Source organism: Artibeus jamaicensis, unplaced genomic scaffold, assembly GCF_021234435.1.
Source record: "Artibeus jamaicensis isolate MK-2021 breed Jamaican fruit bat unplaced genomic scaffold, CSHL_Jam_final contig_793, whole genome shotgun sequence".
NCBI classification, from domain to species: Eukaryota; Metazoa; Chordata; class Mammalia; order Chiroptera; family Phyllostomidae; genus Artibeus; species Artibeus jamaicensis.
In genome coordinates, this window is record NW_026521975.1 from 3,782,128 (window position 1) to 3,807,061 (window position 24,934).

General features: G+C 38.9%; 1 protein-coding gene across 2 annotated transcripts in view; it reads right to left on the bottom strand.

The window, feature by feature from the left end:
- MTUS2 (microtubule associated scaffold protein 2) overlaps positions 1-24,934 on the bottom strand; it is a 620,738-nt gene that overhangs the window by 402,153 nt on the left and 193,651 nt on the right. For both annotated transcript variants that reach the window (XM_053672918.1, XM_053672919.1), the window contains exon 3: positions 21,727-21,967. In XM_053672918.1, coding sequence (XP_053528893.1) covers positions 21,727-21,967 — 241 coding nt within the window. The remainder of the gene's footprint in view (positions 1-21,726; positions 21,968-24,934) is intronic.

The following is a 24,934-nucleotide window of genomic DNA, read 5'->3' on the forward strand; positions in this document are numbered from 1 at the left end:
CTGAAAAGGAGAATATATTTCCTGATGATACATCTGTTAAGGAGTTAATATCCAAAATGTATAAAGAATTTATAAATCCCAACACCAAAAGGACAAACAATCCAATTTTAAAAAATGGGCAAAGGACCTGATAGACATTTCTCCAAAGAGGACATACAGATGTCCCATAGACATACAAAAAGATGCTCAACATTACTAATGATCAGAGACATGCAAATTAAAACCACAATGAGATACCATTTCACACTTTTTAGAATTGTTATCATCAATAAAACAACAAACAACAAGTGTTGGCAAGGATGTGGAATAAAGGGAATCCTCATGCACTGCTAGGGGGAATGCAGACTGGTGCAGCCACTGTAAAGAACAGTATGAAGTTTCTTCAAAAAATTAAAAATGGACCTGTTTTATGACCCAGCAATCCCTCTTCTAGGAACACATCCAAAATATACCTGAAACACTAATTCAAAAGAATATATGCATCCCTATGTTTGTAGCAGTGTTGTTTACAAAAGCTGAAATTTGGAAGCAGCCCCAGTGCCCATCAGCAGACGACTAGATAAAAAAACAGTGGTACATTTACACAATAGCATACTACTCACCATAACAAAGAAGGAAATCTTACCTTCTGCAACAGCAAGGATGGACCTAAAGAGCTATGTTAAGTGAAAGAAGTCAGAGAAAGAAAGATATCATATAATTTCACTTAAATGTGGAGTCTAATGAACAAAATGAACTAACAAAATAGAAATAAACTCAAATAGAGAAAACAGACTGAGAGCTGTCAGAGGTCAAGGGGTTGAGTGGCTGAGTCGAAAACTTAAAGGGATTAAGCAAAAAAAAAAAAATCTCATTGATACAGATAACAGTATGAGGATTATTAGAGGGAAGGGGGTTGGGGGAGGGTAGAGGAGTGTAAAGAGGGGATACTGGTGATGGAGAGAGACCTGACTTTGGATGGTGAACACACAATACGATATACAGATGATGTATTAAAAATTGTATACCTGAAACCTATATGATTTTATTAACCAATATCACCCCAATAAATTCAATAAAAATCATTTAGAGAAACTTTCTAGAGCCCCTGTCTGCCTCAGCTGAGCTCTGAATACCCCTCCTCATGCAACTATCACATACTTCTCTCTGCCTGTTGCAAGTACTGATTTATTTCTGCGTCCCCACAAAGACATGCAAACCAACACCTGACCCATGATGGGTCCTCAGAAAGTCTTTGATGAGTAGCTTAATGAATACTGAATAAAGAAATAAAGGAATGGATCTGACCATCTCAAAGACTGGTGATTCTCTAAAGCAGCAGTACGTCAGTCAGCAACTATGGCCCAGAAACTTGCCACTTGCTTTTCTAAAAAGAGTTTTATTGGAACACAGCTAGGCTTCATTCACTGACTATTCTTTGTGGTTGCTTCTGCATTATAACAGTAGAGCTGAGTAGTTGCAACACAGACTGTTTGGCCTACAAAGCTAAAATATTTGCACTCTGGCATTTAATTTGCCCACCCCAGTCCAAAACATCTCAGGACCTTATCAACTTTCCATATGTATGAAAAACAACTATTACTAACACTTATTTGATATATATTGGCATAATAAACCCTTCTGTTCTTATACACTATATATTATAATATAATTTGACATATTATAATAAATACATAAAAGCAAAACAAGATAACTATAAACTCTGATAAAGATAGTGAAGGAAAAAAACAGGATTATGTGTTAGGAAGTATCTTGTTGGAAAGGTGTCACTGTAGAGGGGAGAGTCAGGGTAGCCTTTCTATTTGGGACAGTGCCATTTATGGTAAAATCTAAAGGAGACAGAGTCAGTCTTGGAGAGTGCTGGGGAAAGTATGTTTTAGAAGGCATGGTGTGTACAGAGGCCCTTAGGTCAGGAAGAGGTAGGCATGCCTGAAGTGAGAAGAAAGGAAAGGACACAAAGAGGCTTGAGGGATGAGGCAGGAGGAGACCTGGCCTTGGAGGCCAGGGGAAGTGTTCTGATGGGTTGACCACATTTGGAATGCCAGGTGCTATTCTAAGAATCTCCATTAAATCCTTTCAACAATCTATTGCTTTAGGCTGTTATTCTCATTTTAGAGAAGAAACTGAGGCTCAGAGAGGTGTGCACTGAGTAATTAAAAACTCAGGAATATAGGATGAGAACTTGGTCTGTCTCATTCAGAGCACAGGGACTGCGCAGCAGGCTATACAGCCTCCCACCTGCTCCTCCTGAAGTTGACAACATAGTACCTCAACTTAAATATTATCAGGCTCACAAATGTGGCCTTAACCTACTCATCTGACTTTGCTTCCAACGACTCTCTTTGACCAGGTTCCTCTTTGCTAAAGAAGTCCCATACTTCCACATTTTTGCCACATTCTTCCTGCATGGACCTCACTCAACTGTGTCACTCTGTCCATCCCATGAATTCTTCCAGGCACAGCTGCCATGTTACCCCATCACTTGATGCCTAACCTTCTTCTCCCTGTGTTAACACCTTCCTGCAACACTTCATAGTGCTTTCCACAGAGCCAGTGCTGGAATGTGTTTGCTGAATGAATGAATGATGCACCAGGCCTCATTCTTTCTATCATGAGCTTGGCTAGAATGGGAAGAGGTGAAGGTCTTAGTGCTATCTGAAATTATCCAAAAAATTTCTCACAGACAACAGTCTTCTAATACAAATCAGAGGATTAAGAATTATTACATCCTTTGGCATTTAAAAGGCAAAATCCTTAAGGGAAAAATAATGCTGCCACCTTAGGATTCTAACTTTAGAAATATTGAGCATATGCTGACATTTTGCTAAATTTCTGACATTATCATGACCAGTAAGACTTTTCAACAAATACTAACTGTGCTTGTGTTTTAAATTGTTCCAATAGACTTTACTTGCTCTTCAAGACATATTTCATTAATTTAATTGTCTACATTTTAAAATCTGGCAGGATTCATTCTGTTGTTTAAAAAAAATTACCAGGGAACTTCCAGACAAGATGGAGGTGTAGATGGAAATACTATACCTCCTTGCACAACCAAAACTGAGGACAACAAATATATAGAAACAAAAACAGAACCAGAACAGACAGAAAATCTGTTTCTGGGCTCACAAGGCATTAACTGACTGTGGTCACGCATTCACACAAACTAGGCAAAAATGGGCAGTGAGACATGCCCCATAACCCAGAGCCCCAGCTACAGGAAATAAAGCCTAAAAGCACCAAAAGGTGCTGGGAGGGACTCCCAACCTCACAGGAGAGTTTGTTGGAGACACCCACAGCATCCTAGAATGTACACAAGCCCACCAATCTGGGAACCACCACCGGAAAGGCCCAATTTGCTTGTGGGAAGTGGCAGAAGAGACTGAAATCTGAAAAAGAGCAGAACAAGTGCCATTGTCTCCTCTCTGACCCCACACCCACATACAGCATCACAACCCAGTGACTGGGTTGCCCTGCCCTGGTGAACACCTAAGGCTCCACCACTCATATGTGTAACAGTTGAGTCTTGACAAAAATGGCTCAAACAGAAAAACAAATCAAAGCCCCAGAGCCAATACTTCTAAGTGACCAAGAGATAGCCAACCTATTGGATGCACAGTTCAAAACACTGGTGATCAGGATTCTCACAGAACTGGCTGATTTTAGTCACAAATTAAATGAACAAATGAAGGCTTCACTAAGTGAAATGAAGGGAAATACGCAGGGAAACAATAGTGATGGGAAGAAAACTGGGACTCAAATCAAGGGAGTGGACCAGAAGGAAGAAAAAAACATTCAACCAGAACAGAATGAAAAAACAAGACTCCAAAAAAAATGAGGAAAGGCTTAGGAACTTCCAGGACATCTTTAAACACTCCAACAGCCAAATTAAAGGGGAAGAGGAAGAGCAACAAGTGAAAAACTTATTTGAACAAATAATAAAGAAGAACTTCCCCAATATGGCAAAGAAAATAGACTTCCAGGAAGTCCAGGAAGCTCAGAGTCCCAAAGAATGTGGACCCAAAGAGGAACACACCAAGGCACATCATAATTACATTACCCAAGATTAAGACAAAGGAGAGAATTCTAGAAGCAGCAAGAGATAAGGGGACAGTCACCTACAAAGGAGTGCCCATCAGACTGTCAGCTGATTTCTCAAAAGAGACCTTACAGGCAAGAAGAAGCTAGAAAGAAGTATTCCAAGTCATGAAATCCAAAGACCTACATCCAAGATTGATCTATCCAGCAAAGCTTTCATTTAGAATGGAAGGGCAGATAAAGTGCTTTTCAGATAAGATCAAATTCAAGGAGTTCAGCATCACCAAGCCCTTATTATATGAAATGTTAAAGGGACTTACCTAAGAAAAAGAAGATAAAAAATATGAACAGTGAAAGGACAGCAAACTCACAGTTATTAACAACCACACCCAAAACAAAAGCAAACTCAGCGGACACCTAAAACAGGAGCAGAGCCACAGAAACAGAGATCTGCTCCATTGCTAACCCATGGAGGGTTAGCAACAGGGGAGTGGGAGGAGGAGGGGAGTAGAGGAGAATAAGTAGCATAGATGGTAGGTAGAAAATAAACAGGGGGAGGGCAAGAGTAGTGTGGGAAATGTAGAAGCTAAAGAACTATGACACATGGACATGAATTAAAGGGGGGAAGGTGGGTGGGAGGGGGTGTGAAGGGTGGAGGGGAATGAAGAGGGGGAAATGGGAAAACTGTAATGGCATAATCAATAAAGTATATTTTAAAAAATTACCAAAAAGGAAATTTTCCATGGTATGTTGAACTTTAAAATAAAATTTATTTTAATAAGCAGAGTTCAAAACAAAACTGGATGTAAGTTGAGAAAAATTGTTTAAACTTCTCTTATCTGAATAAAATTCTCTGGTTATTTATACACTGGAATATTCTTATATAGTCTTTAAAAAGTTTCTATTCTAGCACTTTACTCCCTTTCAATGTTTTAGTCCATAAGAGATGTTTTCCTGAAGATATAAGATGAAAATATATAGATCTACTAAAAATACAGTACAAAAAAGTAGTACAAAAGGTACTGTCTTTTTACTTCTCAAAACTGAGGAATCTAACAGCAAATTGTTTATATACATGATCTTAAGTTGCACTAATACAGATTTTATGTTCACCCAAATTAAGGTAACAGTCCTGCTCTTCTCTGAGCATTTAAACCGCTCCTGAGTATAATACTCGGGCCTAATGATAGTAAAACTTCACAGATTTAGGCATGACTGTGGAGTCATAAAACACTGTACACAAAAACACAGAAATGATATACGAGGTAAGGAAGTGCTTAGGTTCATTTACTCTTCAGCAGACATAGTCACATCAAGATCTGTAAGACTTAAGAGTCTTAGTGATAGCATTAATTTATGACACAGAAACCCTGGGACAGTCTAACTGGTGGGGTAGCATGCACTTACTGCTTATCCAGTTTCTGTAGCCTGCTCCAAAGCCATAATGCATTTAGTGGTATTCATAAAGCCAACATAGGTGTGGAATCATCAGGAATACTCCCCAATGTCTAAGCTACAGTCTTACTCACCTGTTAAGACAACTAATAGTTTTCCTACCTTAGAATTGAAAAAACACAACACATGCAAGTTACACATCAAATCAGGTCTTAGAATTCAGAATAAGGGAAACCACTTGAGGCTGAAAATGTATAAACACTGAAGTACGGAGTAGAGCATTAAGGGTTGTTCCCATCTCCAGTTCCATATGCTGGTGTGATGGTGTGCAGAGCCTTGAGTGGAGCCTTCACAAAACGTGAAGACAGAAAAATAATCAAAGTAAGACTGACAGAGAATCCTGACCTCTTGAGTATGTGATGCCAGTTAAACACAAAATGCAACCCTATACAAGCAAACTTTTACAGTATTCTTAAAAAATAACAACCCCCCAAAAAACAACCACTACATAAAAGTTTGGAACTAAAAGAATAAACACAAGAGGAAAGAACGTTTTTATTAGATACAACAAATACCATCTGATGTTAATAATCTTTGATGGATGTGTAAAAGAAATGTTACCCATGAAGATTTAATTGATATGAAAACTGCCATAAACCATTAGAAAACAAAACAAAATATAGGCAACTGATGTTTTCAGAAATTGTACAACCAGCACAGGAATGTGATCCCTCAGAGAAGGAAGATGAATGAGGTGAGCCCTCTGGCCACCCAGTCTCACTGCCCGCAGGCACTTCCCAGGCCATAGAAATAAAACAGATTTCAAAAAAAAAGAATTCATAACAAAATTAAACGTAAGCTGAAAAAATGATTAGTATGTTGGGTTTCCAAAAGCTGACTTTGAATATAAAATATAAGTATATTGAAAGTGAAATAATGAGAAAAGATTTACCAGGTAAATATAATCAAAAGAAAAAGAGTGTCCATATTAATATCAAACAAATTGGACTTTGGAACAAGGAACAGTATCAGGGATAAAGATGTATACTTCATAATGAAAATACTTCATTATGTATACTTCATAATGAAATTCAATGAATCAAAATCCTAAATGAGTCATACACCTTATAAGAGTTTTAAAATATGAAGCAAAAAATGGTATAACTGAAAGAATGTTTTAAATCCACAATTGTACTTATTGATTTCATTATTTCTCTCTAATTGATAGAACAAATTTAAAAGTATAGTAAGTATATAGAGGACTTCAATGACACTATGAACCAATTAGAGCTAATAAACATTTACAGAGCAATACACCAAATATATGCAAGTTTTTGGTCAGTTATTTTGGTCAAATTAGCCTCAAAAATCTTATAAGGACTCAAGCCTAAAGAAAGATGTTTCTCGACCACAAAGGAATTAAAACAAAGTCCACACAAGGGTATCCTGAAAAATCCCCAAATTTGGGGTTATTAGCAACACAAACTAAATAACCTATAAAACAAAAAAGCCACAAGAGAAATTAGAAAATCTTCTTAACTGAATGATAAAAATAAATAATGCAAATCATTAAGATATAGCTACAAATTAATTTTTTTAAAAAATGGCACTATCATAAGATGACATAAAATACATAGGAAATTTTAACTGTAGTAAAATATACACGGCATAAAATTTACCCTTTGAGAGATTTTAAGTATACAATTCATAGTGTTAAGTATATTCACATTGTCAAACCAAGCTCCAGAACTTTTTCGCCTTGCAAAACTAAAGCTCTATACTCACTAAACAACTTCCCATCTCCCCCTCCTCTTTGCCCCTGGCAACCTCCATTTTATTTCTTGTTTCTATGGATTTGACTGCTCTACATACCTCATATAAGTGGAACCATAGTATTTTTTGTCTTTGGTTTATTTGACTTAGCATAATGGTTTCAAGTTTCATCCACATTGTAGCACGTGTCAAAACTTCCTCCTTTTTGCCCTGGCTGGTGTAGCTCAGTGGATTGAGCACAGGCCTGAGAACCAGAAGATCGTGGTTCGATTCCTAGTCAGGGCATATTCCTGGGTTGCAGACCGGTTCCCTGCAGGCAAGTTCCCAGCAAGGGATGCACGAAAGGCAACCATACACTGATGTTTCTCTCCCTCTCTCCTTCCCCTCTAAAGATAAATAAATAATCTTATTTTTTTTAAAGATAGAAAATACTTAAAAAAAAACTTTCTCCTTTATAAGGCTGAATAAAATTCCATCATGTGTGTGTGTGTGTGTGTGCATTCCATGTTTGTTTATCCATTCATACATCAGTGGATACTTGGGCCTGCTTCTACTCCTTGGTTATTGTGAATAATGCTGCTATGAATACATATAAATTTTAATGTAAAAATTCCTACATTAAACTAGAAAATCCAGCTAAAAATGAAAGATCCAAATAAACTGAGAGATAAGCTATGTATATATATTGGAAATCTTTGTTTTAAACAATAAAATAAATAATTTTATTTTTTTTATATGTTTCCTTTTTTTAATTGTTCTTCAAGTACAATTGTCTCCATTTTCCCTGCACCACTATCTTAACATTGTTAAAATATCAGTTCTTTTGTAATTTATCTGTAGGTACAACATAATTGCAAAGTTACAGCAATGAAATATGTGTGTGTGTATATACACACACATACATATGTGAAATCGACAAGTTGATTCTAAAATATGTGTGGAAATTCATACAACCTAGAAGAATCAAACAATTTTGAGAAGAATAAGTTGTGAGATTTACACCACCTGATCTGAAAGTGGTATTGACATGAGGAGAGACAGGTAGACCAATGGAACTGAATGCAGAATCCAGAAACAGGTTCACATTCATATGGTCAGTTCATTTTCAATGGAAATACAGTAGTACTTTCAAGAATGGGAATTGGAACAACAGGACATAATATGCAGAAAATGAACCTTAATTTAGACATACCACATGCAAAAGTAACTCAAAATGGATTACATACAGGTCTAAACATGAGAACTTCTATAAAATATAGAAATATGTAACTTCTATAAAATATAGAAAGAAATCTTTGACATATCAGTTAGGAAACATTTCTTTTTTTTTAGTTTTATTTTAATTGTTGTTCAAGTACAGTTTTCTGTATTCTTAAATAGAAAACAAAAATTATAAACCATAAAAGAAAAATCTCATAAACTGAAATTTATCAAAATTAAAAGCCTACATTTAAAAAAACACTGTTAAGAAAGTAAAAACTCAAGACAAATACCTGAAGAAAATAATTTCAAAAGACATACCTAAAAGAAAACTTGTACTCAGAATATATAAAGATCATTTACAACCAAATAAGAAAGCAGATTTTTTCAAAGTTTTTTATCATTATTCTATTACAGGTGTCCCAATTTTTTCCCCTTTGCCCTCCTCTGCCCAGCCCACCCCCAACCCCTACAGTCAATCCCCACACAGTTGTTCATGTTCTTATGGACCACTCATGGGCCACTCACACATGTTCTTTCACTAGTCCTTTCCCTTTCTTTGCCCCCTTATTCCTCTCCCCTCTCCCCTCAGGTCACTGTCAATCTGTTCCTTGTTTCCATGCCCCTGGTTCTATTTTTCCAATTAGTTTATTTTTGTTTATTAGGTTCCTCTTATAGGTGAGATCATATGGTATTTGTCTTTTACCGCCTGGCTCATTTCACTTAGCATAATATTCTTTTTAAATGGTCAAAGGATTTGAAAAGGTACTTTACCAAAAAAGACACATGGTTGGAAATAAATACATAAAGAATGCTCAACATTGTTAGTCATCAGTGAAATGCAAATTAAAACTAGTTATAGTTTCATATAACTGCATCCCACTTTTAATATCCTGGCTGATTGATATTTAAATGACTAAAAATACCGGGTATTAGTGAGAATTTGAGGCAACAGGAAGTTTCATAGACTGGAAGACAGGAAAACCAATTTAAAAAAACAGTTTAGCAGTTTCATTTAAAATTTAATCTAAATTGACCTTAATGCCCAGAAATTCCACTTCTAGGTGTCTGCCTAAAAGAAATGAAACTATATGTCCACAAGAAGACCTGTGGACATATGAATGTGCATAGTACATTCCCTTATTATAGAAGAAAACTAAAAGCTACCCAAATATCCATCAATAGGTGAATGGGTAATGAAATTGTAGTACACCCATCATACAATACACAGCGATGAGGGAAATATGGTACACCATCATCACGGCAGATCTCAAAAACATTGTGCTGAGTAACAGAGCCGGATACAAAAGGAGCACATACTATGTGATTCCATTTATATGAAAGTGTAGGAAATACAACCTGCAATGACAGAAAGCAGATCAATGTTTGCTTGTGGTAAAAATTGTTTGGGAAAGGGAACAAGGAAAAATTGGTGGATAATGGAAAGGTTCTATGTCATCACTGTGTTTACAAAGGTAGATAAAGTTATATTAACCTTGATGTGCAAACATCGCCAAACTGGATACTGCTCATTTGCCCTGAGAAGGAGTGAATTTGGTCTCTATTTGCAGCTAGCTGAAGGCTGATGCTGTCACCCTCCTGAGGAATAATGTGAATCCTTAACCATATGGACTCACCGTGGGCACTATTATGCAGAATTACCAGATTTGTGACCCTGTGAATGTTAATCACCCTGAACTTTATCTGTAAAACATTTTTCTACCTATGAAACAGAAAAAGAGGAGAAAATAAAACCTACCTAATACCTTTGTTTACAGGTTAAAGAAGATATTTTTGTAATAATCTCTCTGCAGTTACAGTTATCATCTTTATCACCATTATTCTGTGGTTGTCAAAACGATTTTGTAAACAAGCTCAATCTTAAAACAAGTCATTACTCTCACTAAAGAATGACAATCACTTATCTTCCCACAGCCTTGCAAAGAACATCTTTTGTTATGTGGGGCAACAGCTCCCTGAACTACTATTTACCTTATGAAATTCTGTGGCAGGAAACCATTCCATCCTTATCCAGGCCTTCCCTTTTCAGCTGTTTTGATTTCCTAAAAGCTGAGCAAATAGACCTGGAACAATAACCCCAGATAATATTTTACATATTGATAGCAATAAAGTAAACTACCAACTACTACCTGAAAAGTCTATCAATTTTTGAGATCCATAACACATTTGAGGCCAGCTGACAGTGATGTATCTACTTGGGTCATATTTGTTACATACGCAGTTGTCAGGAAAATTCTGCATATTGATGTACTCATTCCAAATTATCACAAGTATTTTCTAAAAACCCTTAACATAATAAAATCACTCTTATTCCCCAGATCATGAAATAACTGCAAGTCTCTTCTAGCTTTCCTGCTATTTGCCTTTGACATCCTTTAAGCTTGAGCTGGTGACACTTGAATGTCAGCTTCCTTTTGTCTATATGGCTAATCAGGCTTCTGTCCCCATCACTCGACTGAGATTGCCAATCACTTCCCTGCTGTCACTTGCACTGATCCTGTCAGTCCTCAAACTACCTAGTTCCTCAGAATCATTCAAAATTACTGACCACTCCTTGCTTCCTTGAGGTCCTTTCTTCTCTCTCTGCTTTTTTTGGACTCCAGATTCCCTGCCCCTACTCTCTACACTAGCTGCTGCTTCCCATTTTCTCTGCTAGAGCATGAATACTGGAACACAGGCACCCATCCTGGGAGGTCTTCTGCTCTTTACATAAACTCCCTGGACTTGTTTTTCTTTTTTAATTGAGGTATAATTGACATAACACATTAGTTTTATGTATACAATGTAATGATTCAATGTTTGTGCATATTGCAAAATGACTGCCACACTAAGTCTAAGATCTATCACCACACATATTTACAAAGTGTTTTTTTCTTGGAATAAAGAGTTTCAAGGTCCACTCTCTCAGCTACTTTCAAATATGCAATTGACTCCCTTAGCTATAGTAGCATCTGATGAACCCCCAATTTTAATCTCCAGCCCTGACCTCTCCTAGAGCCCCTGGCTCATATATCTAATTGACTCTGTGATGGCACCACCAGAACTTCCAAAACAGAATTCTCTGTACTTCCTCCCAGGCCTATTCTCCTACCCACCACCATGGATATCAAGCCATGTTGACTAGCCTGTTGATGAGACTGTTGGGAGGCAAGGAGCATTGAGAAGAGTCTAATGGTGGTGACTGGGTGGGCATCAGGGGAGATGGGAAGCATTACTGGAATGTATTGGAGAATTGGAGGGAAAGTGAGAGGGCTCTAAAAAAGCTGTAGGATATGAGAGTCTAGGAGAGAAGAGGGAGTGAGATTTTTAGACTAGTTAGAGACTGGACCACTTGCTTTATGAGAAGCAGGTATAGACTGAATCCTTAATATGCTGTCAGAGCTGAAATGAGCTTTTGAAAATGACTGCCGAAACTAGTCCCTCTGGCGCCCAGGGCTGCTTAAGGGAGAGACCCAGTCCCTGCACATCATCCTAGACCAGGACAGTTGGAAATAGTACCATAAAATTTTATGATAATATGAAAAATAAAAAGTGTAACTGTAATAATGATAATGAAAGGAGATAAACACAGAAGAAAATAAGTTTGTTTCCCAGGGACCCAGCTCCTGCAGCCAGGGCCTAGTGTGTGTTGGTGAGGAGAGGAAGGAGCGTGGGAGGTGGGGATTTTGATTCTCACTCATCTTCTCACAAGGTAAGTTCTCCCTGTCTAGCTATTTGCAGGAGGTCATAGCAGAAAAGGGCCAGAGCTGGGTTCAAAGTAAGCAGGCATTCTCTGCTCCAGAGCGAGGTGCCTCAAGGCCTGAGGTTATGTGTTGAACATGGGCTCTTGTTTTAACCTGTTTCTCTCCAGACAAATAAAGTTGGCAGCTATAGGGCTGCTTGTATCTTAAGAGTCTGTGGACACTCAATCTTACAGAATGACTACTGTAAAGATGTCTGTTTGCCATTCATCCCTGCCTCCATCTACTATTTGGTGAAAAGCAGGGCCATGGATACTCCAGACTCCTGCCCTTGACTCTATCCCACAGGTCCAAGCAGATTCCCCAGGTTGAGGCCCCTGTACTTCAGGCTCCACTGACCTGTCCCCACCTGCAGCTAAAGGCATCCTCTTTAGGTGTCATTTAATGGACCTTATGAAATAATAAGCTGATAGTTTTTTGAAGAGAAATAGAATATCTCTGAGGAAAACACTGAGAAAAAAATGGAAGGTTCTCCACAGAAAGAAAATAAGTGAATGAGTGAGGAATATTGCCAGAGCAGGTCCTGGAAGCTTGGGAGCCTCTAGCATCACAGCCCAAGAAGGAAGAGGCCTGATTCCTGAGATAAGTTGAGTGAATAAGCCAAGTCAAGAGCCACTGGCATGGTGCCAGTGTCCAGGAGACACTCAGAACTAAGTCATTGTCACCTTTGAGAGTTTCCCAATATCTGGAGTGAGAACTTTTCATTGTCCACCCCAGAGTCTATGCCAGGCGATCCTGCCCAGCACCATCAAGAACATCTTGTGTCCTGAATAAGTGACACCCATCATCATCACAAGGCTTTCCTGGGTCCCCATTAATTACCCATGTAAACATACATCTTTCTCTAAATGAAGACACCCAGAAGCCCAAGAAAAAGGGTTGGGGTCCTGAAGGTTAGGGCTGGGGGAGTCCCTACTGTGTACTAGTGATAGCAGAACTTTGATGAAGTATCAACCTCATCACAAATGTGAGAGCATGAATAAGCCAACTTCAGGAGGATCTGCCACCTCCCTGGGTATATGCAAGGGCTATAGTCTAAAAGATCTTGCTTTATTTGAAACTTGACTTTTGCAAGATGAATCTCAACTAAGTTTATTTTTAGTAATTTTAAGATTTTCCTAATTTTGTACATAAATGAAACTATTAACATTTGTTATATCATGCTATTTTAAAGGTGCATAATTCAGTTTTACACCAAATTTATAACTTACTGCTGAAGGTGAAAGTGAAATGGTGCTGAATAGCAATGGCCACCCAGAGGAGAGACATTACCACTTTGAATACAGACAATCTGCTGATGACCAACACCTTCCTATCTCCACCTGGGTCCTGTGCTCTCAACTCTAGTCACCTAGGTCCAGGGCTTTATTCCACAGGATGACTGGACACTTTTCAACACTAACTAGCCCTAAATTAGCTCCTACCTTTCCTTGTACACCAACTTCTCCCCGGTCTGAATGGCAGCTCCATCCTCCTAGTTGCTCAGGCCCAAAGCACTGCTCACTGTCCATTGTTCTTTTTCTCTCCCAGCCCATGTCCAGTGGGTCAGGACCCCCTGTGTACTTGACCTTCTCACTATTTCTCACCACTGCCTGGGTCACTGAAACACTTATTCTCCCTGCTTCAGTCTTTGTCTCCTTAGAGTGTGCAGTCACCATGGACTCAGAGAGATCCTGTTTACAAAAAAGTCAGATCACGCCACCTGGTTCCAAACCCTGTACTCAGAGTAAGAGTCAAATCTTTACAATGGCTCTCAGGCCTTATACAACTCCCCCAGTGCCAGTCACATCTCTGTTCACATGCCCTACCGTTCTCCTGCAACTCACTCTGCTCCAACCTCCCTAGCCTTTCTGGGGCCTCAGGGCCTTTACACTGGCTCCTCCGTCTGCCTGGAACTCTCCACCAGAATATCCACAGGATTTCCTCCTTCACTCCTTTGGAGTTCTTTTGTCAAGGAGGCCTTTTCCAACTACCCTATTTAAAATTATAATCCCCCTCCTTCATGTCCCCAAACCTTTTTTCCCCTTCTCTAATGTTTCATTTTCTTCAGTATTATTTATTTCTCCCAATAGGCAATGTAATTTGTTAATTTACTTTTAAAAAGGCCACCCACCCCATTCTACAATCTAAGCTCCTCAGGAGCAAGAATTTTTGTCTGTTGTCACTGCTTTGTGCCCCTCCCACACAGAACACTGCTGACATGTCAAAGTCTCTCAGCAAAATTGTTAAATGAGAGACTGAACACATAATCGACTTGTAGCAGCTCTGATGATGACAGGTCGGCCCATCACAATATACACTTATTGTGGGGTTCATGAAAAAAAATTTGTCTTTTGTTATAGAAGTGCTCGTCAAAAAAACTAATCATTAAGACCATCAATAATTACCATGGTAAATGACAATTCACACAGTACTATAATGGCAAACAGATGAACAAATTTCTCTTCCACTAATAATAAGAGAAATGATAATGACAGTAGTAGTAATAAAACTAATATTTAGCACTGGCAAGTGTATGGCAAGAAGAAGCACAATGAAGAATAACTAGTATGAAAATAAGTGTTACAAGTTTCCTAAAATAATCAGTCAGCCTGATGAAGAAAACAGAGGGATCCAAGATGATAGAAGAGTTAAGTGGAAGCTACAGTAACCCCCTCCAAGGACCACACAGGAATTACACTAAATTGTAGAAATATCATCCTTGATAACCAATTGAACACTACCTGGAGAGAAGCCTTAGAACCACAGACAGACAAAAAAACCACTTCACCACAACATGATAGGTATGGAGTGGAGAGGAGATGTAAGAGGGCTGCTGGGCTCTCATGGGTGGCAGCTGAAGTTCCAGAGGGATATTTCAGCAGCCAGGGGTTACTCACTGAGAAACGTGAGGTCTAAACAGCAAGTTGGGCTCCCCAGCCTACAGCTCCAAGGCCAGAAAGGAACCCAGATAACATCCAGCTATGAAAAACATGTGGATTTCTGTCTGCCAGGGAGAGATGGCTGGAGATGCAGAGAGCCTCTTAAAGGGCCAATACACAAAATTTTATTTGAAGTGCTTAGCCTGGGCTCTGGGAAAGGGAGGACAGAGTAGACTAGAGATGCTTGAAGAGAGCCTGAGGTTGGTGGCTCTGGGGAGATAACTGAGGGAGCAGCCATCAGGATCCCTGTGTTGAGTCATTTTCATATTTCAGGACTCATCTTTCTCAGGCAGAGTACTCCTATCCAAGTGGCATCAGCCTGAGGGGAAACAACAGCCCCACCTGCAGAAATTATTCTGCTCCAGGCTGCAGAATTTAGGCCAGGCAGCAGATTACGGCTTGATTAGTGTAACAGCTAAGGTGGAAAATACAAAGCAGCAGCCAAAATGAGAAGAAAAAAAAGATAGAAAGACCTCAAATGATAGAACGAGAGAATTCTTCAAAGAAGAAATAGATGGAATAGAGGCAAGCAACTTATCAGATACAGTAATGATTATAAGGATACTCAACAGCAAGAAAAAAAGAGAGAGGCCATAAAAAAGAACCAGTCAGAAATTAAAAATGCAGTATCTGAAATAAAAAATACACTGGGAGTGGTAAACAATAGGTTAGATGAAGCAGAAGATCAAATCAGTGATTTGGAAGCCACAGTAGGAGAAAACACCCAGGCAGAGGAGCAAAAAAAAAAAAGAATTAAAAAAATGAACAGGGCTTAAGAAACATTTTAGAAAACACAAATCATAACAACATCTGCATCATGGGCATACCAGAAGGGGAAGAGAGCAAGCAAGTGATCTAGAACCTATTTGAAGAAATAATGACTGAAAACCACTAATCTGCTGAAGGAAAAAGGCAGACACATAAGTCCAAGAAGCTCAGATAGTCCCAAACAAGTTGGACTCAAAGAGGCCTACATGAAGAGACATGTAATTAAAACAACAAAGCTTGAAGACAAGGAGAGAATCCTAGAAGCCACAAGAAAAAAAACAGGTATATACATACCAGGGAGCACCAATTACACTGGCATCTGATCAACAGAAACTGTTCAAGGCCAGAATGGAGTGGCATGAAATATTCAAGATAATGAATAGCAAGGGCTTACAAACAAGACTACTTTACTCAGCAAGGCTAGCACTCAAAATCAAAGGAGAAATAAGGAGCTTCCCAGACAAGAAAAAGCTAAAGGAGTTTGTTAACACTAAACCAGTACTGCAACAAATGTTAAAGGGCTTGCTTGAAGAAGAAGGAGAAAGAGGAGGAGGAAGAAAACAAACAGAGCAAAACACTCTAACAGTAAAATGGCACTAAATTCATATGTATCAATAGTCACCTTAAATGTAAATGGCTTAAATGCTTTGACCGAAAGACATAGGGTAGCTGAATGGATAAGAAAACAAGACCTATATATATGCTGCCTCTAAGAGATCCATCTCAGATTGAAAGATACACAGAGGCTAAAAGTAAAGAGATGAAAAGAGATATTTCATGCAAATGAAAAGGGGAAAAAGTTGGCGTTGCAGTACTTACATCCCACAAAATAGACTTTAAATCCAAGGCTGTAGTAAGAGACAAAGAAGGGCACTACGCAATGATAAAGGGAACAATCCAACAAGAGGTTATAACCCTAGTTATCTTTTACACACCCAACATAGAAGAACCTAAATATGTGAAGTAAATCTTGATTGACATAAAGGGAGAGATTGACAGAAATACAGTCATAGTTAGGGATTTTAGCACTTCTATTGACTTCAGTGGATAGCTCTACAGACAGAAAATCAACAGGAAGACAGTGGCTGTAAACAACACACTGGATCAAATATATATAATTGATACCTTCAGAGCATTTCACCTCAAAGCAGCAGAAGATACATACTTTTCCAGTGCACATGGCAAGTTGTCTAGGATAGACCACATGCTAAGCAAGACACAAAACAAGCCTCAGTGAATTTCACAGAATTGAAACCATATTCAAGCATCTTCTCTGACCACAATGCTATAAAATGAGAAATCAATCATAAGATGAACACTGAAAAACACACCATGACATGGAAACTAAATGACATGCTATCAAACAATGAATGGGTCAACAATGAGATCAAGGAAGAAATCAAAAGATACCTTGAAACAAATGAAAATGAGAACACAACAATCCAAAATATGCAGAACACTGGGAAAGCAATCCTAAGAGGGAAATTCACAGCAATACAGGCCTATCTAAAAAATAAATAAATAAATAAATAAATACATAAATAAATAAATAAATAAAAACAAGAAAGAGTGCAAAGATTTTGCTTGCTTGTTTGTTTTGTTGATTACGTTCCACTTATAGGTGAGATCGCATGGTATCTGTCCCTCACCACCTGGCTTATTTCACTCAGCATAATGCTCTTCAGATCCATCCCAACTGTTGCAAAAGGTAGATGCTCCTTGAATAGTATTTCATCATGCAAATATAACCAGAGACATTGAAATTAAGAAAAAAAACTGACAGTAACCACAGGGGAGGTGAAAGGGGATAATGAGGGGAAAAAAGGGAAGGGATTTTAGGAACATCTATAAAGGACACATGGACAAAACCAAAGTGGGGTAGGATCTTGATTTTCCCACCCTTGGGTGGGAAATAGGGATGGCTGGAGTACAGGGGAGTGTTGAGGGGGAAACGGGGACAGCTATACTTGAACAACAATAAAAATGTTTAAAAAAAAACAAAGAATAAGTGCTGGCAAGGATGAGGAGAAAGGGAAAGAACCTTTTGTACTGTTGGTAGAAATATACACTTGTAAAACTATTGTGAAAAGCAGTATCGTAATACCTCAAAAAATTAAAAATGGACCAGCTTTTTGAGCCTGCAATCTCACTTTTGGGAATATATCCAAAAGCACACAAAATAATAATTTGAAAGAATGTAAGCACCCCTGTAGCATTATTTACGGGGGTATAAATAATTGTAAATAATTGAAGCATTATTTACAATCACGAAGATATGGAAGTTGACCAAGTGCCCATAAGTAAATGACTGGATAAAACAACTATGGGACATTTAACCAATGGAATACTACTCAGCCATAAAAAGGGAGAAAATTTTACCCTTTGTGACAGTACGGATGAACCTGGAGAACATTAGGCTAAGTGAAATTAGCCAGTCACAGAAAAACAAATAACATATGATTTCACTCATATGTGGAATCTAATAAACAAACTGAACTAACAAGGAAAATGGGGACAGACTCACAGATGAAGAACAGGATGACAGGTAAAGGGGTGGGGAGGGCGGGGTGGAGGAATTGAACAAAAAGGAAAAAGAACTCATAGACATGAACAACAGTGTGGACAACTCAGGGGAGGTGGGTATGAGGGGACTAAATGGTAATGACAAAAATGCAATAAAGATTTTTGAATAAGAAAAAAATTAGTTAGCCTGTAAAAAGTTTGGATATGCTTTATACAATAATTACATTTGAAATAATCTACCCTAAGAAAACAATATGAAAAAAGTCAAATAAGTATACATGAAGATTCAAATTTCAACATTATCAACAATAGTACAGAGGGCCCTGACTGGTGTGGTTCAGTTTGTTGGGCACTGTCCTGCAAAGTGACAAGTGACCAGTTTGATTCCCTGTCAGAGCACATGCGTGGGTTCAGTCCCCAGTTGGGACACACTTGGGAGGCAACCGATTGATGCTTCTCTCTCACGTCAATGTTTCTCCCTCTCTCTTCCTACCTTCTCCTTTCCCTGAAAATAATAAATCCTTTAAAAATAATACAGAGGAAGTGGAAGCCAACTGCCAATAGTTGGACATTGGTTACATCAATTCTGCTATTATTCTCACAATCACCCATCCTTCCCACTTCAGAGACACCGCCCCTGAAGCACCTGTCCCATCCACATAACTCTTCAGGTTACAAGTCCTCAAGCACCATGCCCCTTGCTTTGGTAACATTTATCACAACATCTAGTCGTGTACTTATTTTTGTCCTTTTTAAGTAGATTTTATTATGACTCAAACCTTCACTTCTTCACTTTTATTCACCCATGCAACTATAAGGCATTCAGCCTCTCTGAGCCTACGTTTCTTTCGTAACATTTAGATAATAGAATAGTTCCTCAGCAGTGTGGTTGAGAGGTTTAAAGGCATAGTATATTTTAATTACCAAACACCTTGCATGGAATGTAAGTAGGTGTTCAAAAAATGGTGTTTATTTTTGTGATTATTTTGTGCTCCTCTAAAACTGTACAGTCTAAAGTCAACAATGACCTAATTATGAAATTCTATGGGTCTTCTCTTCCTTTACTTCAGCTTCTATTACATGTGATACTATTCAACATCTTGAAATTCTTTTTTTCTCCTTTTCTAGTGTTCTTCCTACTCCCTTGATTATTTCTTTCCAAACTTTTTTGCTTGCTCTCTTCCTTTGCCCACTCCTTAAATATTGATGTTTCCCAATTTTCATAGGTTTTTAAATTTTTCTGTTAAATCAGTTTTTATTTTTCAATTACAGTTGACATACATTATTACATTATTTCCAGGTATACACAGCAGTGATATTTTTGTGCTTATTTTCATTTTCAATTTCATCTATGAGACCAGCAGTCCTCAACCCTTTTTGACACCAGGAACCAGGGTTGGGGGGATGGTTTCAGGATGCTTCAAATGCACTACATTCAAGCTCACCTCCTACTGTGCAGCCCAGTGCCTAACAGGCCTGGCCTAGTACTGGTCCATATGCCCAAAAGTTGGGAACTCCTGCATTAGACTATGAGCTTCATGAAGGCAGGAGTCTCTGTTTTGTTCACTGCTGGCACAAAATAAATTTACAACTTCAACCTCAATGTACAACTTCTGGCACAAAATAAATACCAAAATTTCTTGAATAAATTAACAAATAATATTATGCTGCCATTAAATATTTATGAAATACTACTGACATATAAAATGCCTACAATATGATATTCATAAAAAATAAAATTCACATTAGTGTTACTTCAGCTACTAGAAAATGCATTAAAAAACACATTGTAAGAAAAAAATCTGTAATATTAACTCTGGCTGGGTCCTAAAATATAAGTACTATTACTTTCTTCTTACTATTTTTTATATTCAAATTTTTTAATAGGTAAGTACTATTTCTACAAAAAAAATGCACCAAACCTAGAGGAAACACACAGCAAAAGAATGGAGAGGAAAATGAAGAGATGCAGAAAACATCAGGAGGTGAGGCAGCCCAGACACTGCAGAGCACAGTGACAGGGCTAGGAGAGGCAGCAGGGTCATTTTGGGTCCAAGATTTGTGAACAGATGAAAAAGAGAGTGATTTGGTCAGTGCTGGGCTGTAGGAGGAGCTGTCTGAAAAACTGCAGCCTGCAGGCCACAGCCAGCCCACTGTCTCTGTACATGTAGCTACATTGCCACACAGCTGCACCATCTACTCACATCTTGCCTGTGGCTCCTTCCACACTAAGTAGTTACAACATTGGCCATCGTGGCCCAGAAAGCCTAAAATATTGACTATCTGGACCTTTAAGATAAATGTCTCTGAATCCTGATTTCGCGTATGTACTAGACAAAGGGGAGAAACTACAAGAAGTGAGGAGATGGTTACATGTGCCATCGCTTTGTTACTGGAGGTGGTTAACTATATATTAATAAAGAGAGCAAAGGGAATTAGACATTGAGCTTAATAAACTGGGGAGCATAAGCCTGTTTGCTTCACCAGGAAGCTACAGCTTCACATCCCATAGGATTTCATCATTTCCCCACCAAGGGGATTAATACCCCTCCCTTCCTCCCATCCAATACCAGATTATTGGGGGGCTGCTTGATCATACAGGCCCGTCAGTCTAACTAGGGGGGTGAAACTACTATAAAGCCCACAAAAGCTCAGAAAATTGGCTATTTTGAAAATGCACCTGATTCATCCCAAACCCAAGCTAATACAGTCCCAGGGGAAGAAAGAGCACACGCTCTCTCTCTTTCTTTCTCTCTTGCTCGTGACCAGCACTTATCCCATGCACCAATGAATCCTCTCTCTAAGCCATGTGGCCTTAGCAGCTGCATGGCCAGTGGCCTCATGGACTCTATACAGGAGGTCCAGGCAGAAGCCTGAATACCTCAGCATAGCAATGAACTGCAGCCAGGAATGCAGGCTAAGCTAGCCAATGATGAGAAAGACTGGACTGAACTAGCCTTGGCATGGCACAGGAACTCTGGACATTGACCCCATTTCTGGCCCTGATTTTCCACAGCAGGATCAACAGAGATGGGACATTGAAGGGGCATCCTTTTGACTTCGCTTCCCAAATAAATTTTACCACCATACCACACCCTCCCTTGTGGGCCCCTGAAAATGGTTTTCCTCATAACATTTCAAGAACCCCACTTCCTCCAGCAACAGTTTAAAAAGTGACATGAAGGGTGACCATTGCAGATAGATGAGTCTTGGTAAATGTCACATGGAATAAAAGAAAAAGGTTCTGAAGGGGTGAGAGGCACTCATATTTCAGACAGTTACCACATGTTATATGGGTAAGAGTTAAAAGTGCAGCAGGAAAAAGCAGCCATTGTTGGACCATTTACCTGCAGGATCAGAACTGTAGAGACCAGCAGCTGTTGCTATGGGTCCTGGCGTGTGGATGGCACTTGCTGAGGACCTCTGACTTGTGATCAAAATCCTGCTCTTTGCAGATGGTAAACGGGACATCGCACCCAATCCCAACTGGGGCTTGAGGAGCATGGCTGAGCGGTAGAAAGTGGGAGGAACTTCGTAGTGCGCATAGGGAGGAGGACAAAATTCTTCTTTTCCAGGGCATTCAGTGACCTATGATAAATGAGCAGACACCCAGTCAGTGAACCTCACATCCCAGGATGAGGCGCCAGCAAGGACCCCTCTGGCCACACTGAGTTGCTCCATCCCTGATCACTTACCTTCTTGGGCCTTATGTCTTCATTTTTGAGTTGACTGCACCCAGATGACCTCCAGGTGCTCTCCAGTTCTAATACTACACAAACCTACATTTCACCAGGAGGAAAAAAAACTCACTCGGTACAACTGTTTAATTTATTGCTATAAAATCACTGGGATTTGCGCAAATAGCCAATCTATAAATAAATAATGTCAATGAAGCAAGGAAAGAATTTGCAACTGTTCATAGAATTATGAAAGTTTCATGATTCCTAAGGAGAAAGGGCACATTTTTATGGTAACACAGTCATATAATAAGTAAATGAACTTTATCAATTTATGTTGTCTTTTCTTCTAGGCTACTTAGGAAATAAAAGATGCACTGTTAATGAGGGAGAAGAGGCTACCTGAAAGAACAGAGAAGTTAATGGAAAAAATATGCTTTCAGGCCGCTGCAATCTATTTACATTATTAAAAATGAGAGACTGACACACCTCCTCTACCTGTCTTCCCCAGTAAGGTGGTGCTGCCAGGAACATCTGAGAAAGTTTCACCAGAATGGGAGTGCTGGGCAGAGCCTCACTAGCTGCTGAATTCACAGTACCTAATCTATATATGGCTGAAGTCCAAGAGTATTTAATATATCAGAAAAACCATGTTTCCATTCTGTTCTAAGTTTAGTAATGTAATTACTTTTTTTTCCCTGCTACTTTTCCCCATATCTAACAATTTAGATGAGAATACAACTGGCTATCTTTCATACATGAAGTTCTGCGTTCCCAAAGCCCTTTCAAATTATTAGTCTTTCTTCATATTACAAATGAAAAAATAAGACAACTCAATAATGTATTTCCTCTCAGTTGAAAAAAATAGTACCAGAGGCTATGCATTAAAAATACATCTATTAATTAATCCTGCTCTAAATCACCATATATTTTATGTGTCATACATATTTAGGAATCACAGCATTTAACAATATTTTTTGTAAGGGCTATGACACTTTGATCCAAGATGCTGGGAGAGAAAAATCCTTAAATTTGATGCTTTTTAAATGTTGAATAGATACAAAGTCTTTAAACTGACATTATTAAAACAAAAGATTAGGCCTCTAAAGCTTTACCATAATCACGTTATAAATTAGGCATGACTGCTGTTGTACACAGACTCGATTCAGGCCACAACAAATCACATTCCCATAAAAGAACATTCTACATTTGCTCTCTGATAAACAATTTTACCATTTTCTACTTAGTCTCTAACTATCAATCTTTGCCTTTTATATTGTACTCATATTTCCACTATTTTTTTATTTCTGTTTGTAAGTTTTTGGTGCCATTGAACATTGTTTTTAGCAGGTGTTCACATGAGGAAATTGTAATCATTTCTAACCTACATCTGTCAAGATTTTAGGCTTGCAATATGCCGAGCTTGGTAATTACTCATTCTTTAAAACTGGATACTTTTCAGAGGTCCAAACCCACCACATCATCACTGGAAAACAATCATCACACTTTCAGTAATTTCAATGCCTATCATTTTGCTGGGCAATTTGCCTCTGGTAAAATAACAAAAATTCTTTACAAAGGTGAAAAGCACTACTCTGATGCCTAATCTGTGCATTTTTAATACAACAGGGGAACCCACAAACAGCTTCACACTCTTTTCTTGCATCTTTATTGACAGAACACAGCAGGACTCTACACAGCTGTGGACACATACAGATCCGCCACACATGGTGGTTTTCCTCTTTCTTTAACGGGGCATTTTTAGAGAAATAATTTTGAAAGCAAATTAAAGGACACTTGTCATTTCAAACAAACCCCTAACATCAACCAGAACACACAGGCAGATCAGTTCTTACTGGACTGTCCCCCTTCCTATGTGCCTTATCCTGTTTTCATGGGATCCTGGGCTGGGAAGATGTGGGGTGAATGTGGAGGCTTCAGTTAGAAGCCAAAGGAATGGCTACAGGGAAGGGGGTTGTGGTGGCTAATTGTGTCAACTTGGCTGGGCCACCAGACCCAGATACTTGGTCAGAGATTATTCTAGATAATACTGTGAAGGTATTTTTTTTAGCCAAGATCAATATTTAAATCAAGAGGTCTTGAATAAAGAAGAGACTCTTCCATAATGTGTGTGGGCCTCATACAATCAGCTGAAGGCCTTCATAAAAAGTCGAACCTGGCTTAGAGACTCTGCCAGCAGACAGCTATTGGACTTGAACAGCAGCACCATCTCTTCCCTACATCTCCAACCTGGTGCCCCAACCTGCAGATTGTGAATTTGCCCATCTCTACAGTTGGGTGAGCCAGTCCCTTAAAGTTCTGGTAGGAAGACAGACAGACAGATACCTGTATGCATGCATACATACACACACCTTTGTGCATGCTGTGTTTCTCTGGAGAACCCTGCGAACAGTGTTGAGGTGAGGTGAGGTGAGGTGGTACTAAGGAGTGAGAAGGAAGAACAGTCCAAATCACACATCTGCATGTGGCAGGCACGCTACCTAACCTCTGTCCTCTCCCCACTGCTCACTTCTCGACACCAAAATGGAAAGACTTCCCTTATATAAGGGAGCAGTGTCCCTGAGACCTCAGGAGAGCTGAAAGCAGGAAGGAGCAAAACAAGGTGGCAGATTTTATCGTCCTGGCGTGACTGGGCCCAAGATTATCTGCCAGGCCACTTCTGGGAGCTCTAACCTCTGTGCTCTGGTCCTCCCTCCAAGGAGCACCCACTCTTGACTCCTCATCTTTACTCATGCTATTGAACAGGCAGTGAGCTGACAGCAATGATGGCAGAGTCTGAGGCTGCTTTGAGTTTTTATTGTAAGATATTCCCATTTAATTAAAATGATATATACCTTTTACAATTGAAAACTATTTC